Source organism: Scophthalmus maximus, chromosome 12 (genome assembly GCF_022379125.1).
Source record: "Scophthalmus maximus strain ysfricsl-2021 chromosome 12, ASM2237912v1, whole genome shotgun sequence".
In the NCBI taxonomy this organism is placed as follows: domain Eukaryota; kingdom Metazoa; phylum Chordata; class Actinopteri; order Pleuronectiformes; family Scophthalmidae; genus Scophthalmus; species Scophthalmus maximus.
The window spans coordinates 11,935,074-11,950,698 of record NC_061526.1 but is presented as its reverse complement, the minus strand read 5'-3'; the positions used below and the strand labels follow the sequence as shown (position 1 = coordinate 11,950,698).

General features: G+C 43.5%; 1 protein-coding gene across 3 annotated transcripts; it reads right to left on the bottom strand.

Annotated features, from left to right (window-relative positions):
* Positions 1 to 9,939: 9,939 nt before the first annotated feature.
* On the bottom strand, positions 9,940 to 15,316 carry LOC118317980 (amphoterin-induced protein 2-like). 3 transcript variants are annotated; one of them, XM_035647220.2, is made up of 2 exons: positions 15,163 to 15,316; positions 9,940 to 13,798 (listed from the first exon to the last, which is right to left on the bottom strand). In XM_035647220.2, exon 2 carries the CDS (start codon positions 13,700 to 13,702, stop codon positions 12,188 to 12,190), a length of 1,515 nt encoding a protein of 504 aa, XP_035503113.2. In that variant the 5' UTR covers positions 13,703 to 13,798; positions 15,163 to 15,316; the 3' UTR covers positions 9,940 to 12,187. The 3 variants fall into 3 exon arrangements, with proteins under 3 accessions (XP_035503113.2, XP_035503103.2, XP_035503120.2); XM_035647210.2 differs by lacking the exon at positions 15,163 to 15,316 and adding an exon at positions 14,959 to 15,055; XM_035647227.2 differs by lacking the exon at positions 15,163 to 15,316 and adding an exon at positions 14,841 to 14,964.
* Positions 15,317 to 15,625: the final 309 nt, after the last annotated feature.

Sequence of the window (15,625 nt, the reverse complement as noted above, 5' to 3'; positions counted from 1 at the left end):
CACCCAGAGAGATTTATCTTCCATCTCTTCAGTTCCCCTCTACAGAGCATGTTAGCGTCCTTCAGCTCATTGCTCTCGTTTTATAGCCGCAACATTGACCGCAGACAAAGTTTGCTGCTGTAGCTGCTGAACATGGTGGCACCATAGACTGTATGTATAAAGATGGACGACATGACAAGTCCCCAAAAGCGAAGCTAAGTCATCTACTCTATATCGCCGCCTTGAGGCTGGCTGTAGTATAGGTCTTAAACCCTGTCCCCTCGCTGTTCGTGGATACGACATCGAAAATACTGAGTGAGGCTTCATGATTGACAGCTGAGACTGACTCGTGATTGGTTGAACGGGCGTATCAGCAGGACCTTGATACTGCGGCTCCACTCCACGATCACTACTGCTTCCAAAGATTCCAAAATCGTAAGATGGCAGCACACGTACGACAAAAAAACAAACATGCATTTAGATTTCATTTAGTCTTTACTATGACAAACTGGTTATATTTCCACTGCAGTGTCCTGCACCAGTCAACCGTGCTAGCTGTTTGCATTTCTTTCATATTTGTGATCACTAAATCATTTTAAAGAAGCTGCTGCCCAACTAAGATGCAGTTACCAGTTTGTTTCAAAGTGGAACGATGTATTACTCTCTGCACCTGAGAGGAAAAGAAGATTTTGCTATTAATGCAGTCACAAATTAATACAAACATGTTTTACTTATGCTTATTTTCATGAGGTTAAAATGTGATTTGAATCTTCATTCGCACTTTCCCCACTTTGTTGTTTATTATATCCGATAATATATTGTCTTATTATATATTATAAGGTCTTGCGTATCTGACTAATATCGTTTTCTGAAAGTTTAAGCATCTGTAGCTTCAAGCGTAGAAAGTGGTCCACTCAAGCTTCAAAACAAACACACATCGTGTGATTCCCTCTATAGCTCAAATGCCTCTGAGTTCAGGTACGTTTTTCCATCCATCATCCTCATATGGAATATTTGCATTCCTCAGAGGCTTGTACGGAACAGACTGAATGCCAGGTGTCCGACACACGTGCTCCCTGCCCCTCGCAACCTGTGCACCAGCGCAGATGGTTTGCCGAAACACGCCTCCTTTAAATGTCAAGGCTCCCGCTGCTTTGTTCCGTATTTCAGATAACGAGTGTGCCACATGCATGCTGCATGGCAGACTATTTGCACACAAACAGACATTAGACGGCGAGGCCCTGATGTCACATCCTGGATCATCAACAACATGAAAATAAAACACTCCTGCTGTTCCCTGGCTGCAGTTGCCGGGGCAACACAGCTGACGAGTCCATCTCCGTTTTCCTCTCCTTTCCTCGTTCTCCTGGTGTTTCCACCATCTCATTAAAAATGTCTCCTTTCTTCGTCTTCGGGCTGTGTCTTCTCGTTCACTGATCAACTTTACTCAAGTCTGTCACTTGCGACAGTCACTGTTTGACATTCCTTTCAAGCCAAGACAAATATTTTAAATTGGTACATGTGCCCTTGGTGTTTGTTTTGATTTGTTTCTGCTCACAATTATCAAGAAGAAGAAATTCAAGTTCACTGCACGTAAGGCAAATGCCTACATTTAAACTTTAATCCTTGTCGAGTCCTTTCACCCAAACTGCCCTCAATCGTAATCCTCAACGCAACTCGAAAGTCCTCACTTTGAAAAGAAAGTTCTTCTTATACAGTAATTCTCTCTCACACACATTCCCACAGTATGAAAGAGGACAGATGATACGGCCTAATAACAGGTTGAAGATACGGGTAGCAGCTCCCATCCTGTCCAGACTGTGACCCCCACGTCCGCTCTGAAATATTCCATCAGACAATTGTAAGGGCAAAGCTGTCATTGCCACCATTGTTTTGTGGTGGTCCGAAAATCCTTAAGGCATTTATATTTTTCTAGTTCAGCTAACGAAACAGATAAAGCAAAGGCTGCATCAACAGAGAATCCATAGTAGCTACATTGCAATCAAATTTAGCAAATAAGGAAATACTCGTGATTTTAGCCTGCCAGTGTGTGTGTGTGTGTCAGAGAGAGAGAGAGAGAGAGAGGGAGAAATGGGAAATGTCTACCGTCAGTATTTTGCTTTGTGTATAAATAAGATATTCACCAGGTAGTCACCATCACAGCACATGCACTGACATGCCCTGATCTATACCACTTATTGTAAATGTGAAAGAGTTGGTGTGTGTGTGTGTGTGTGTGTGCGCGCGCGCGTATTCCTAACTGAGAAGTTACACAGCAGCCACTGGGCATCTGGCGATGCCGTTGTGCAGCAGCATCCAGGAAGCTTTCACCTTGAACCAGTTCCTCGGTGGCTGAGACTGAAGCAAGCTATTTTGGGAAAAGGAACAAACAGCCCAAAGCCTCCCCAATCAATCTAATGACCTCAGATGTTCATAATAACCCGCTATCAACTTAAATCAAAATCCAAGCGTCTATCTTTTTTTATCTATGGACATGTTTCATACGGTGAAAAAATTATGTTTAATCACAAGCACTTCATTATCACTAAAAATGATTGAAAAGTCGCCTATAGTCTTCCATGTAAAAATAATTTGTGACTTTGACCTCAGAGGGTTAATGAACTTTTTTCTTTCTTTCAAACGCATGGGACGAGGCAGAGCAGGGCAAAGACGAGGTCTGTCTGCCTAATGAGAACACTACGCATGGATGAACGAGCACAGAGAACGCAGTATCGGCTTAGTTTATATTGAATCCTGCCCGCATGCCAAGATAACTGGACACCAATGGTCTGTCAGACTGTGACAGACGGCCAATGTTTGTGTGTGTGTGTGTGTGTGTGTGAGAGAGAGAGAGAGAGCCACGGTGGGGCAAAGAGCGCTGCACACAGCTCTACAGTGAAGCAGCGGCGCAAAACATTAAACATCCTTTATGTGTTGTTCAAAACATTTCATATTATTATTATTACTAATTTAATATGTCCCACCAAAGTCTAGGTAAGTCCTTTTTTTACCAACTATGTCCCTGATATGCCAACGTAAAATTGATGTTACAGCGTAGACAGAGGTAGTAAATATGTAAAGAGCAACTTAAGATCACCGATACAACAACCCAAAGAAGGAGAAAAAAAGGTAAATGACACCCGCTGCTAACAATACATATTTCTGTGTAGATTGTAATTTAGAGTCAAGTTAAAATTTAAAGTCAAGTTTCTGACAAATGTTCCAAAAGTTCTCCAATTGAACGAAAGCAAAACTTCCAACCCTAAATCAACTGTGTCCTTGCAGGCTCTCTCAGCCGTTAGTGTCTGATCACATATTATCTCGCTTTAATAATGGCAGTCATTAGCCCCGGTACCTGACCTTCCTTTTTCTGCTTCTTTTTCTCACTGAATAAGTTTCATGTTTGTGTGATATTTACCTGATAGGAGCAGGCTCAAGAGCTGTGCGAGAGCGGCAAATCATCAATGACATGTCCGCTTTAAAAAAGATCAGTTCAGTTTCACGGGTTATGTGCTGTGTTTAGGCTGTGAATCCCACTGAGGTGTAACATTCACTGAGTTATCCAACAGTGCCTACAGTACGCAGCATCAAAAAAAGGCACAATACAAGGGTTCGACTTTTGTATTTGCTACTGCACATTTTAACGGCATGAGCTCATAATCACGCCACCTCGTACGGACTCGCCGTTGTCAAATTGCTGTTGAAAAGCGCGTCGTAGCTACATGTTGACAATATCACGGTTAGGCTGGCTGTAATGTGCAGTCATAACATTAGAATTCCTGTCTATATTATTGTGCGCCGAACACTCATCCCTCCAGTGGCTCACATCACTCTCACGGCACTGAATCACATTCCCTCCTCTGTCTGCCTCCTCCACTCACTCTGATATTGCTCCGTACGCTGAAGCACATTAGTTGATGAAGCATCCATTCTGCTGCGCCTCTCGCCGGAGCTCTTGCCGTTTTTGTCTCAAGCACTTTCATTATTTTAAGCTTACTAACTTATGTTCGGGTGCTTTGATTATAACTTTTGCGCTCCATGAAAAAACATCAGTTGCAGAAAGTGTTGAGGAAAGAAAACGGCGCAAAATACTTTGCATTTTAAAGCTCGGACACACTATACGAATTTCGTAAGTCGTAAGATCGCTGTACCGCTCATATTACACAACTTGCTGTCTTATAATCGGGAGGCTTTCAGTCACCGGTGCCAGTCACAGCACAGTTCACACTGAAAGATTAGGGCTCAAGACATCGGCGAATCACTTTGATCACGTCCTTGGTAGTTCACAAAGAGTGGTGGAGTACCGATTTGCGAGCACAGATTTAATGCTGATTTTCCTCCGATTGAAGGTTTTTGTTGGCGAGCCTCCAGAATTTGTCGGCGATCAGATTGAAATTGTCTAGTGGGAACTTGGTATTTGACAAACTACCTGTGACTTTTAATGACATTTTATTTATTGTTGCATTTTGCGCGGTTTTACATTCAGGTCATTTGTTGCTTGAGCCAAGGACCTGACACTTTGACCATCCAGTACCTCAGCTCTACTACAGTCAACTGGGTTTGAAGTATGGAGCAGCCTTCCCAATCGATGCGGCTTAATCAGGAAGATGTGAGACCGTGGATGTCTCAAGCAGAAGTATTTGTGAAAAGGAGCTCAACGTTGAGGAGATTTCTGGTTCGTTACACAGATCAACAAGTGGTCAGTGCATGGTGTCCCAAAAACCTGTCTAACCCCGGGGGCACTACCCAGCTCACACGTGGACACCACACATGACTCAATAAAGTAACATTTTATTTATTTAACAAAACTAAATCAACTCAACCTTCAGTTATCAGAAGTGTCAGCAGTGTAAGGATGCATTGACATGTATAGTTGAAAAAAAGTCCAACCAAACCAAATGTCCCAAAGAGGAGAGAGAGGAGAGAGAGACTGACTGCTCAGGAACCTGGCAGTCGAATCAACTGAGGTGCAGGCCAATTCCCCTGATTAGCCACTCCTCTGATTGGCAACCCGGCAGGAAATGGGCCTTTGGGGCCATCACTGCGGTCCCGGTGGGTGTTTTTAGCTCTCTCAGAATAATGTCGTCATCCCGCAAACAGAATGGCTTACTCCATAGTAACACACTGTCTGAGTATGTTCTGTATTGATTGCAGTGTGTCTTGCAAAATGTAACCCTAAATATTGCGACTCTGACCCCCCTGAGACTGCCTTCGGCTAATCGCCGACTGTCCCGGCATGGCAAAGATGAGATGACCTTGCACAGGCGAACCAAACAACTCATCTTTGCAGTCTCTCCGAGAAGAGAGGAGAGAATTCTTATTACTATTATTGAGAGGAGAATTAGATGTCACAAAGAAGGAACATCTTGAAAGCGTGACATATCCCAGCCGGATGTACATATTGTACAACTGAAACCTGTTCCCCACCTGACTGAGGCAGCCAATTTATCAGCAAGCGGAAGCTTTTCACAGTTATTATAAAACTCGTATATGGTACATTATGCTGTAACTCTAGTGGTTGTGAGTGAGTCTGTGTTCTCCTTTTTCCCTCTGTACTCTGCAGAACAAGACGTCCATTTCAGTAGGCAGCCCATAAAATGTAAAAACCCTCTTATTTTAGTTATTTATATGTTAAATTATTTATAGTGTCAATAATATTTCATCACTCCAAGTGGTTTTGTTTGTGATGAAAAATTAAACAAATGCTAAGGCAAGTAGTGCCTTTTTGCTATGCATGTCACCAGCATTACTAGGATATAGGATCAAATTCCTTTGGGGATGCACATGCTCCAAACGGCTGCACTTGTAGCACTTTATTTATCATACATGCCATTTATTTTTTTCGAGGGGAATGTGCGTCATTCATTTTTGATGCATCTTGTAAGAACGTTTGACACGATTTTACAGCCGTGTGTGCTGACAACTGTGTTGCGGTTCCACAAAGACATTGTCGAGATCCACACCAACTTTTTAAAGTAGCGCAGCTTGAAGAATGAAGAGTCCGCCACGGAGTGACTGAAGGTAGTAGTTACTGTAATGCGCTCATGAAACTCAACGTCTGGAGGGAGCAAGCATTTCCACATGCACTTTCTTTGGAGCAAACTGTCAGCTTTTTGTGTTTGACTGTACAGGTAAGAGATATTTATCAATAATAATAATTAAAAAAAAGTGGGAACAATTTTCTACATGGTCCCATTGTCTCAAATGTTTTCACGTATTAAGATACAACCCACACATCCATTATACGTCTCTAGCAAATGAATTATGGATAGTCGGTAAATTACTACATTCATATTGGGCACAGAGGAGATTAAATGCCTGTGTGCTTTTGGACCACACTTGGAATTAAATCCTGCTGCTCTATCACTATACTGCCATTACCGCTATTAACTCTTACTACAACTACAGCTGCTCCCATTGCTACGATGAATGCCACTGCTGCTAAATTAGAACAACAATGAGGCGATGATGGATTAAATTCAACATCACTCCTTAGGTTATTGTGCCATAAACCCACCCAAAGGCTACGAGTGGTGCAGTGATGTGCTTTCATTGGTACTGTCACAGTCAGCTCACCTTCGTGCCCACTAGGTTCCCACGTCACCTCCCCTCTGTCCCGCACGAGCAACCAGCTACACCCACCTCAGCACCTCACCTGGCCCCGCAGCTGCAGCTCATCACCAAGCAGGTCCGTATATATAGCCTCCTCTCACTCATTCACTCACCGCCAGATTGTTCTTTGTACTCTTATGTCAGACTTTCCAGCGATAACCCACGGACGGATCTCCCGGTATCGACTCTGGTTCTGCCCCCGACTTCCCGGTATCGACTCAGCCCTGGTCACGACCCTGCCTTTGTCCCTGTTTTCCCCGCTTCGCCAGAACCCCGGAGAAGACCTCTGCCTGCTGCCCCCGGCCTTCCCGTCTCGCCTCGATCCCGGTAAAGACCTCTGCCGTCTACACCCGACTCCGAGCCTTGCCTGTGTACTGACAGTTTCCTGGTTGGTGTCATCCACCGGGACAGTTCCATCGGCGTTGTCTGCCCGCCGGCAGTTTGTGAACAATAAAGCTGATTACCAACATAGCTACGTGTGTCTCCCGCTTGGGCCTAAACCAGTACATTACAAGTACACTATATTTGCACCCAATAACACATGTCCACAGTGGCCCTCTGTTAATATGTTAGTTAATATGTTACTTTATGGAGATGGTGTTAGGCTGCTAGATGTCATTTTCAGGGAGTTTTGAGGAGAAGTGGAAGTAGTGAAAAAGGTATTTTTCGCCACATTTTTAAACGTTACCTTAAAAAAAATACATCCGTTCAGTTGTACGCTAAAGGATATATTTTTTCACTGCAGCTGATTTGCGGAGTGATCAGTTATTCTCTTCGCTGGCGTGAGACATCGCTGATCACCATCACCATAAGGTAACATATTAACTATGCATAAGTAACTTATACAACCCCACTTCAAAATCACTGAACTATCCCTTAAAACCAGTGTTATACTTTCCTCATCGCCAACACCAAATTGGAAGATCAGGAAAAATGACCCAAGCCCTGATATTTTAAACTGCCACTGCAAATGCTACCACTGTTGCGTGGCAGACAGAGAATCAGAATCGTGTTTGCCAAGTAGGTTCTCACATGCAAGAAATTTGCTTTAGTACTGTAAGCACAAAGAAAAGCAATTACTGAAGCAAAAGGTAGAATAAACAATTTCATAGATAAAAAGTAAAACGCTATAAGAAGGTGCAATATGACAAGTTGTGCAATGTGTTGCTGAGATTTACAGCTGTACAGGATGTTCAAAAGAAGGTGTGCCAAAAGTCAGTGTCAGTGGGGGTCTCTGACCTTGTTGATAAGACCGGCTGCAGAGGGGAAGAAGCTATTCTTGTGGCGTGATGTTTTGGTCCTGATGGACCGCAGGGGGGAGTGTTACAACAGATCGCGTCCAGGGTGGGAAGGGTCAGCCGCAATCTTACCTTCACGCCTCAAGAGTCCTGGAGGAGTACAGGTCAAGAAGGGATGGCAGTTTGCAGCCGATCACCTTCCCTGCAGAGCGAATGATACGCTGCAGTGTGCCCTTGTCCTTGGCAATGGCAGCAGCGTACCAGCCGGTGATGGAGGAGGTGATATTGGACTCAATGAGGGCCGTGTAGAAGTGCGCCATCATTGTCCTCGGCCGGTTGATTTTTTTTCAGCTGCCGCAGGAAGTGCATCCTCTGTTGTGAAGCCAGGACACCCAGAGGGGCTTTCCTCCAAAGAGGTTCATCCCGAATCAAATGGGTAAAAACAAGGTCACGAATGCAGGAAGGGCAGAAACTCAATTGTGCTTTGAAATCTTAATGGTCCCATATTGTCAAAATTGAGATTTCCTGGCTTTTGACGTAATAAATAAGGTCTAGGGGCTTTGTAAGTACCGTAAAATTGTCAAAACGGTGCACATACAAACACACACAGCCTGTATTCGGAAGGAGGTTTTTTTACGCGGCGTCAGCACTTCTGTAACTATGTGATGGCACAGCTACACAGACACCGCCTTCAGCCATTCCCCCAGCATGGCCCGCACCCATCATTCCGCTACAGAGCTATATATGTTGAGGAAACGCTGTTCAGTCTTGGATGTCAGGAAGCTGCATCATTGCACATGGCTTCATTAGGGCCCGAGCGCCGACCAGCAGTAGGCTGGCGAAGTCCCTCTTATTATTATTTATTATTATTTAATCATTGCACAGGCTTCCTAAGGATATTAATAAAAGAGACTGGTGGCTAATGCCCAAGAAGGGGCCGAGAGGGAGACACGCCACCGCAGTCACAGCTCTTAGCTTTGGCAGCAGTTCGCTCTTGCGTCTTCCACCTCAGCCCCGCGTTGGACACCAGTTACCGATGAATTTTCGAAGGTAAAATAGTTCTGAGTTAGTTCAGCTCTTCTCTATCTCTTTCATTCGTACTACGCAGACACACACCAATACGCAAAATATTCAACGCACTGCCCCATTCACGACAGAAATTATGCCACTCATGCAACACGTGTTTGAGGAGGTGGTTGGTTGTCTCCTGTCGTCAACAACATGTTACCTGTGGTTGGCCTGGCCATGCGACACTCACAAAAACAATCAGAAGAGAGGCTTATGAATATTAAATAGCATTAAATATTTTCTTATAAAACACCAGAATGTTGTAAAATATGGGATCTTTAAAAAACGCATATCAGAAATTTCATGTGGTACTTCCATAAAGATGGGGTGTCCAAAAGAATTCTTTTTTTTAATACAGAAATTATAAAATCAGTTGTCAAGCTCAAACAATGTTTCCTTCGATTCTGATGTTACTATTTTCTGCAGATGAAAACGTTAATTGTACATCATTAAAATGATATCATTCAGCGGAGCGACAACATGTTCTCCTAACGCTCCCTCAACACTCTCCAAATGTCACAATGTTGACCTATGAAAGCACCTTGTCATGATGAACAGATTTGGGATTCTTAAATTAGTCCGAATGGGATCCAGCACTACCTGAAGCCTCATTTCAACACCTGCAAATGGCTACTTGCCTCCGAATAGCATGAGGTTGTTGTAAAAGACTCCAACATGTTCATTCTGCTTGGAAAAGCTATTGACCGACGAGTGTGCAAGGCAAAAAAATAAAAAAGGTTTGAAAAGGGTTTTCCTTTTTTATTTTAACACTGCACAAGGGAAGCCTTGTAAGAGGATTTTTGAAAATCCGATTTGTTGACTCACTAAGAGGTTATTTGTCATGCTTAAATCCTGCTGATGTAACACTACTTAAAAATTTTCACTCGAAAAAGCCTCGTTTCAGTTCACGCCAGAGTAATACCAAATAAAAAGATTTGACCAGAGAGTGGAGCCAAAAATTTTGAACATTTGAACTAAACAAGTTGAACATAAGTATTACTGTCATATTCACTCGTGGGGATAAAAGAACGCACTCGTGCTCCAAAATTTCAACATTTTATTTCATTTCTACAAATATCAGTCATTGTAGTCTTGACAAAGTTTTGCTTTCACTGCCTCTACTTAAAATTTACCCTGTGTCTCACAAAACAAAAGAAATATACGATAGAAGTCGATATTCAGACAGTGTGTACAGGTATGGCCGGGGAAACTATAACAAGCCTCTTGGCACTTGGACATGATTCCAGACAGCTATAAAATCAGACGAAGAGGACAAAGGAAAGCAGGTCACTTGGGGCTTGGGGCGAGCTGGCATACCTCTTTTTGATTTCTGTGACACTGATCTGGGCTGACTGGGGCTTCGTCCCTGAGCCCAAACTACACTCCTGTCTGAACCGATGAGGATCAATTCCCCCATGAATCTGCTGTGTGTAAAGCTGTGGGTTTGAGTAACAACGAGAGTGGAAGGTGAGCAGGGAAGTCCAATTTGAATGGGAAGGAGGGATCAGGTTGTCTGTAATATTTCTTACAGACAACCTATTTCATTACAGACATTGTTTTTGATATGGTGATCAATCAGATTAGATGTGACACACAAAAGTTTTTGCCTCAAATCCAATGGAGGAATTTTGTGTGTGGTTTCAGTCATGACCAATTGTCCGTTTCACAGGTGATCCCTTTCACATTACTCATTTTTAGTAAAACTGTTGATGATCAGCGCAGCTCTGCAACTGTAGAGAAGTGAGAAAATACTGTACGTCGCTTGTCATTTGAGTGAACCACAACTTACAGGAGCATTCCACCACATTTGAGTCCATCAAATGCATTTAGTCTGATTAAATACGAGTCTGTGTACCTTACTTTCTTTTTTCGCTTTCCTTTCTAACTGATCATATTGTGGATTTCCACCTAAAAGCAATGCAATAGGTTACTACAGTGTCCCTAACTACTGTGGACAGTGAGGTTCTCAATGATGTGAATGGAGTGAAGACTTTCAGCTTCAATTCAAGATATTGCATTAACTGTTCAGGAAATACATACATTTTTATACTGTATATAGTCCCACTATTTTCAGAGACTGAAAAATAATTGGACAAACTATCTATAAATACAAGGATTATCTTTGACACTTGGATGAAAAGCTCTGCGATCGCTGACTGCATGAGGTCTGGAAGCCATGAGTTAAATGCAGTTTACTCCCCTCAGATGCTTTGCCAGGCCTTTGTACTGTAGCAGCTGCCTGCAGTTGCTGCTTTGATTGTCATTGAAGAACATTCCATTGCCATGCCTTGGTTTCGCAGTTTTGATTCATCGTCCATCTGTATTGTGAAGTATTGTCAAATCGGTTTTGCAGCAGTAGGCTGCATCTGAACTGACACCATAGCTCCATGCACTGTTGACAGTCATCAAGTCGGCTGTGATCGATTACTTTGTCGATTACCTTTGAGAGTCTGAAAATGGAGGGACTATATATAAAAAACATTGTTGTGATTCCTAAACAGTTGATGCTGTATTTTTGTTAAACCCCTTGAATTAAAGCTTAAAGGCTTATCTTGATGACTTTCGCTAATCCACTGAGTTGATGTACTGTACATAGCCAAAATTATTCAAATCGTGTCCCTGTCCAAATACTTGTCTCACTTTGTATTATTTCTTTGTTAAAAAAAGGGAGGGGGAAACATTCACAGGGTTATATAAGATTAGGTTAGGTTAGAATAGGTCATTTGAGTGCAGCATGTAGAAAACAATGTTTGACCTTGAAAATATCAAAGTTGAGATACAGTAAGTTTATGACACTTATGACATGTTTTGAAAATGATATGCTCCACAGTAGGAGACTGTTGGTTAAAAATAACAAGGGGCTCAGTGACGGCAGTATTCACAATACATACTGCATGATAACCAGCAGTGCCTCTAGCAGCTTATCAAATCAGGTGTGAATTCCTCTCGGCCCAATTTAAAAATCCTCCCACATCTATATGCTCTTTGTGATCTTTGCGGTGACAATTTCCTCATGGTAACTGAGAAAATTTCCATATGAACTCTTAATGTAAAAAACAGACGCCAATTACGACACAGTCGAGATATGATTGAAATTCTGCCTACGCAAGGGCCGCAACTGCTGCATCAGAACAACAACCCAAAGTCTACAGTGGGAAAAGTACTTCACAAGACTCACAGTACACTAGATTACATCAAATAGATTTTTTTTTCATTGTGTACTGAACCAAGACACTGAAAAAAAACATTTGGGTTGAGACTGTGAGAATACAGTGTGTAAGAGGTTCTTGCTATGCCATGTGATCAGGGTCTATGGGGCTCTGTCCCACTGTCCTACTTCCATTCTTGAGAATTCCCTCAATAGTAGAATGATCCAAGTTCACTGCTGGTGTTTTTGGGCTGCCAATATTGGAGTCCTCTGCCTGCGGCTCTAAAAAAGCCACCCTCTTTCCATTTGACCACTGCTGTCCTGACTCTACCTCTCTGGGGTCTGAACAGAGGATGATAGCTCGTCCCCCGCACCCTCTTGATCCACCCCGGCTCTCTCTGCACCGACAGGGGGTGAGGTAGAGATAAAGCAGCACCAATACAATGCTAACCACACAGGAGGCAAGTGTGGTGAATGCGGTGTTGAAATGCTCTGTGCCACTGCGACGTACCGAGCCAATGGCAGAGGCGGTGCTCACGTTTCCGACCACCACGTTGACCTCAAAAGACGTGTAGGGGTCATAGTGTCGCTGGCGGGCCGCTACACACCCATAAGTACCAGAATCCTCCACGAGTGCTCCTCGGATTTCAAGGGTGCCATTGGGGAGAACTATTAAGTGGGCACTTGGATCATCGGTTGATGAATTGACTACAGTCCGTGGGGTAAGCCAGAACACCACCAGATCCTCCTGTGCAGAAGACCCCAACCCTGGACATGGCACTCTCAGCCATTTACCTGGCTCCTCTTGGTAAGTCTGTGACTCAAGGGGCATGTCCGACACTCCCTGCTGGTTACAAGTAGGCCCTGGTCCTGAATCCTCCCTACAAGGGTATTCGCCTCTGAAATCCACCAGGGGGCGATACTGTTTCCACAACCAGTACTCGAGCAAGGCGAGTAAAGCACAGTCACAGACCAAAGGATTTTCCTGCAGATAAATTCTACCTTGGCGAGTGAGAGACAGCAGACTCTGAACAGGCAACTTAGTGAGCCTGTTGTAGGACAGATCAAGAAAGGTCAGGTTACGAGGCCCTCCAGGTTCCCAATAAAGCCCAAGGGGGAAAGCCTTCAGTTTGTTCCCAGAGAGGTAGAGCCTCTGCAGACTATGAAGATCATCTAAGGCCCCTGGGTTGATCTGGACAATCTGGTTGTCAAATAGCAGCAGCTCTTTCAGTTCCTTCAACCCAGTGAAGAGGGACACGTTCAGCACTGTTATTCGGTTGGATGAGAGGTCCAGGTGCAGGAGATGTGGCGTGGCATTGAAAGCATTTGCCTCAATTTGGTTTATGGAGTTTCGACTGAGAACCAGTGTAGCGAGTCGGTGAAATTGTTGGGGAATCCAATCTGTTGACAGGGCAGTGAGAGCATTGTGGCTCAGGTCCAACCGTGTGGCGTAGCTCGGTAGACCAGAGGGCAGCTTGGACAGATTGAGGCCGCTACAGGAAATTATATCACTGGCGCAAAGGCAATAGGGTGGGCAAACAGCCACAGAGGTGGGGAAGCCAAGACACAGGAGGAGCAGCAAGGCTGCAGCTGGAGGGTTGCAATGGCATCCTCCAACACTGGTCTGGCCTGAAGGCTGTGATGCGATGGGTTGCATCCTGGTCTTCCCTCAGGGTGGGATCTCAGGTCACAGTCTCGCTGGGTGTACACATGTCAGCTTTACAAGCATCTGATAATGGCTGGCTTTTGTGAACTGAAGAGAAAAAACAAGGACGATACAGGGAACATGGAAATTAATCTTGTTAATTATTCTTTGTTCTATTATTACAACTAATTACATTTGTATATATCACCATACCATTTCCACACTAACACAGTGTAATATGCCTGACTATCACACAGCCCTTCTAAATGTTTACACCAATCAACGAAAACATTAAAATCTGTTACCAATTTGAATGTTATGGCGGGTCAGTGTACATTATTATTATTAACATAAATCAGACATAGACAGTTAGAACACATAGCAACAGCATGTAAGTAAAAATGTAATACAGGGAAAGGCATAAGGTGCGTGTAGTTCTAAAAATAAATAATGATCCTCATTCAAATCCAACAGTGATCGCTACTGGCATCATCTGCCCATGACAACTGTTAGAAAATGCTGGAACAAGTGTAACCTAATCCATACATGTTGGTAATTCAAACCCCCCATTTGCTATCTATATATCTATCTATCTACCTATCTATCTATCGTTCATTTTTTTTGCAGATTCTGCCACTCAGCAAAATAATAAATCATTAATATTTGCAAAAATTCTACTCTCCTGCAAAGTTTGTATCATAAATATTATAATTACATGACTCTGAATATTGGAAATTCTCCACAGCCTGCTGTATAATCTTTCCTCATAATAATCATAAGCAACAATCAGCCGATTGATCGATTAGTGGAAATCAATTTGTAATTATTTTTGAAAATAACAATCAAGAAATAATTACTTCAGAAAAATATTCTAATTATCATGCGGTTGCAGCTTCCATCTTTTTTTTAAAATCAATTTCTAAGCCCATGTTAAGTGAATGCATTTGCGCCATGGACTGTTGTTTACGCACACAAACAAAATTCTATTGGAGAGGTGGTGTTGGACTGTCTGAGTAGATTAATTGCTACTGGACAGTTTTAGTTCTTCTGAAGTTTACAGAGGTGAGAATATTACAAATCATTCCGAGTCACAGACTTGAGCGTAAAGGAAACGTACTAACCCAATTAATTATAGTAGAACAACTCCCACCTTTCGTATTCCGTACACGCGCGTCATTTGGCCTCAGTGGAGAGGAAACAGCCAACACATTTACGAATTTTAGTGAAAACCAAACCAAAAGCAACAATGAACCGAGCCTGCAGCTCACCTTCGCGACACCGTCTCCGCTTCCAAACGCGCGCTCCGGACGCGACGCAGGCTCACGTCCCTTGTGTGAATACCCCCCCCCCCTCTCCAAAAAAAAAATAAATCCCGAACGCAACTTCGCTCATTTGGGAGCAAGGCGCATCGCCTGCTTGCGCCCCAGCCGAGGGCGTGAAGACAGGGGGACAGGCAAGCCGAAACTGTTCACCTGCAGGTCGGGTTGCGCGTCGCCGTGGGAGGGGTCGTCCGGGTCCTGACAGAGTAAATACGGACCTGAGCAGCAGCCGGCACGCCAACAATATGAGAGTGGATGCTGCCAAGAGGAGGAGAGGGAGGTGGAAGAAGGGGAGGAGGAAGAGGAGGAGGAGGAGGAGGAGGAGGAGAGGAGAGGAGGCAGCATCATCACAACATACATATGGTTTTGATGTTTGCAATGATTCCACGACTGGATTTAGTATTTTTTTTAAAAATGACAAGTGTGTTCAAATTCTCCATTTGCATATACATTTAATACTTGATTATGGACTGGCTGACAGCGTAAAAGGTTTATTCAGAGCACACCTGTGTGCACAGATGGTCACACAAAAGTGCGTGTGGCTCTTTTGTTAACGTATCTGTTGAAGTTCTGTTGAAACACTCATCTCCTACATAGCTTGAACACATAAACGTGA

Bases quoted from the DNA above. Each gene is read 5' to 3' on its own strand.
- LOC118317980 (XM_035647220.2), bottom strand. From the start codon at position 13,702: ATGCAACCCATCGCATCACAGCCTTCAGGCCAGACCAGTGTTGGAGGA.